Source organism: Microtus ochrogaster, chromosome 24 (assembly GCF_000317375.1).
Source record: "Microtus ochrogaster isolate Prairie Vole_2 chromosome 24, MicOch1.0, whole genome shotgun sequence".
Taxonomy (NCBI): Eukaryota; Metazoa; Chordata; class Mammalia; order Rodentia; family Cricetidae; genus Microtus; species Microtus ochrogaster.
The window spans coordinates 32,598,774-32,599,377 of record NC_022024.1 but is presented as its reverse complement, the minus strand read 5'-3'; the positions used below and the strand labels follow the sequence as shown (position 1 = coordinate 32,599,377).

At 41.6% G+C, this 604-nt stretch overlaps 1 protein-coding gene across 1 annotated transcript in view; it reads left to right on the top strand.

Moving 5' to 3' along the window:
* Positions 1-604, top strand: part of Arl1 (ADP ribosylation factor like GTPase 1) — a 10,778-nt gene that overhangs the window by 5,344 nt on the left and 4,830 nt on the right. The window contains exon 4 of the mRNA XM_005358200.2: positions 377-488. Coding sequence (XP_005358257.1) covers positions 377-488 — 112 coding nt within the window. The remainder of the gene's footprint in view (positions 1-376; positions 489-604) is intronic.

The following is a 604-nucleotide window of genomic DNA, read 5'->3' as shown; positions in this document are numbered from 1 at the left end:
AAAAAAAAAAAAAAAAAAAAAAAAAAAAGACTCATAAGTTATACTCATCAGGTCTGCATACCGTTTCTTACTGGTATAGCTAGTGTTCTTTGTAGATTATATTTGTATTTTCTCATCCTGAAGTTCAAATTTACTCTGAATGTGTAATTTTGGGCCTGTGATTTAATACTCTTCTTTTAACTCAGTCACATGGAGTGTGGTGCGAGATGCATTTCTGTCAGAAACAGGAGATCATTGAGGCATTGTTCTGAGCATGGGCGGTGCCGGGCGGGCATGTGATCACCGGCTCCCTATCATCCACCCAGTCCAGCATGTAGATCGACACGTGAGGTTTTTGCAAGGGATAACATGTTTTCCGTTTTTGAACTTTCTTTAGGCCATACTGGAGATGTTACTACTCAAACACAGATGCAGTCATCTATGTGGTTGACAGTTGTGACCGAGACCGAATTGGCATTTCCAAGTCAGAGTTAGTGGCCATGTTGGAGGTAAGCAAGCATTCCAGCGTTAACGTTACACATGTAAATGAGGAGTGGAGGAATCGTTGCCATGTGCAGGGATAGTTTTCCTCTGTTCTTTTCCTGTGCAGGGATAGTTTTCCTTG